Genomic DNA, 1,481 nt, shown 5'->3' with positions numbered 1-1,481 from the left:
GGGCTCGGGGCCCGAGGGCCGGCGCTGCCCGCCCGCCACCTCCGGTGGTGCGAGTGGCCCCGGAGAAGTGGCCGCCAGTCTCTCAGTCCCCGGACACTCTGGGGCCTGGCCCAGACACACGGCCGGGACGCTCAGGCCAGGATACCAGCGGCTGTGGCTTCCCGACTCCTAAACGCTGACCGCAGCCAGCCAGCCGATGGCCAGGCGCCCTTTGCCTTCCCGCCCTTCCTTCCAGGGGTCCACGCCTCTGCCGCCCTCGGGACTGTTCCAGAAGCCCTGAGGCTGGGCCTGGCCACTCGGCCCGGGATTGCTCTCCTAATGTCCACTCTCCACCGTCCACTCTGCACTGTCGACCCTGCACATCCACCCTCCACTGTCCACTCTGCACCATCCACTCTGCACCGTCCACTTTGCACTGTCCACTCTGTACCATCCATCCTCCACTGTCCATTCTGCATCATTTACCCTCCACCGTCCACTCTGCACCATCCCCCTCCACTGCCCACTCTTCACCATCCACTCTGCACTGTCCACTCTCCACTGCCCACTCTTCACCATCCACTCTGCACCGTCTACTCTGCACTGTCCACTCTCCACTGTCCACCCTCCACTGTCCACTCTGCACTGTCCACTCGGCACTGTCCATCTCCACCACTCACAAACAGGCACGGCCCCTCACCTTGGTCAAGGTCACCCCCAGAGCCCAGTGGTCTTCACCCTGCCCAGCCCGCAGGCCCTGATGCAGCTGTGTGGAACTTGGGGAGTGGACGCCAGGCCGAGTGGCCCCTGCCGCCTCCGCAGGATCCCCGAGCCCCAGGCCCTCGCAGGCCCCTCACCTGTATCCGGCCAGGATGTTCATGAGCGTGGACTTCCCGGCCCCCGAGGGCCCCATGATGGCCACCAGCTCCCCGCTGTTGAACTTCCCGGAGATCCCTTTCAGGAGGGTCTTGTATCCTGCCAAGAGCGGACTGCGCTGATCAACACGCCAGGGGCCCCGCGCGTGGACAGCTCAGGACCCCAGCCCCAGCCCTGGTGTCTGGGGCCAAGATCCGGTCCAGGAGAGGCCTCGTGGTTTCTGCGCCTCTGCCACTTCCTCGTGGAGCGTCCTGGGCGCCCCGTCACTGCCCCTTCGCCCAACTGCTGGGGCCCTCTCCTGGTGGACCGGGGAGTGGCGGCTGGGGCGGGGTGGGGCCCTGGGAGGAGTGGGGCTGGGCCCCGGCCCGCACCCTGGGGCCGCCTCCTTGGTCTGTCTCCCTGTGGCCGGGTGGCCTCGCTCTGAGCGGTCACTTATCACCCAGCCGTGCGTTCATGCACAAGTAGTCGGCGTGGCTGTGCCGGCACGTCGCCTGTGCTGAAGCGGCTTCCCCGCCCCGCTGTGAAGGGAGCCGTGGCACGCTCCCGGGTGGGTGGCCACGCTCCTGGGCGGGCGGCCACGCTCCCGGGTGGACGGCCACGCTCCCTCCTGGGCGGACAGCCACGCT

The 1,481-nt window shown here is 67.9% G+C and overlaps 1 protein-coding gene across 1 annotated transcript in view; it reads right to left on the bottom strand.

Annotated features, from left to right (window-relative positions):
• Positions 1-1,481, bottom strand: part of ABCG1 (ATP-binding cassette, sub-family G (WHITE), member 1) — a 42,005-nt gene that overhangs the window by 22,299 nt on the left and 18,225 nt on the right. The window contains exon 2 of the mRNA XM_012731037.1: positions 837-954. Within this exon, the coding sequence (XP_012586491.1) occupies positions 837-954 (118 nt within the window). The remainder of the gene's footprint in view (positions 1-836; positions 955-1,481) is intronic.

This window comes from Condylura cristata, unplaced genomic scaffold (genome assembly GCF_000260355.1).
Source record: "Condylura cristata isolate star-nosed mole 26May11 unplaced genomic scaffold, ConCri1.0 scaffold00003, whole genome shotgun sequence".
In the NCBI taxonomy this organism is placed as follows: domain Eukaryota; kingdom Metazoa; phylum Chordata; class Mammalia; order Eulipotyphla; family Talpidae; genus Condylura; species Condylura cristata.
Note: the sequence above shows the minus strand (reverse complement) of the source record. Positions and strands in the feature narration are given on the sequence as shown.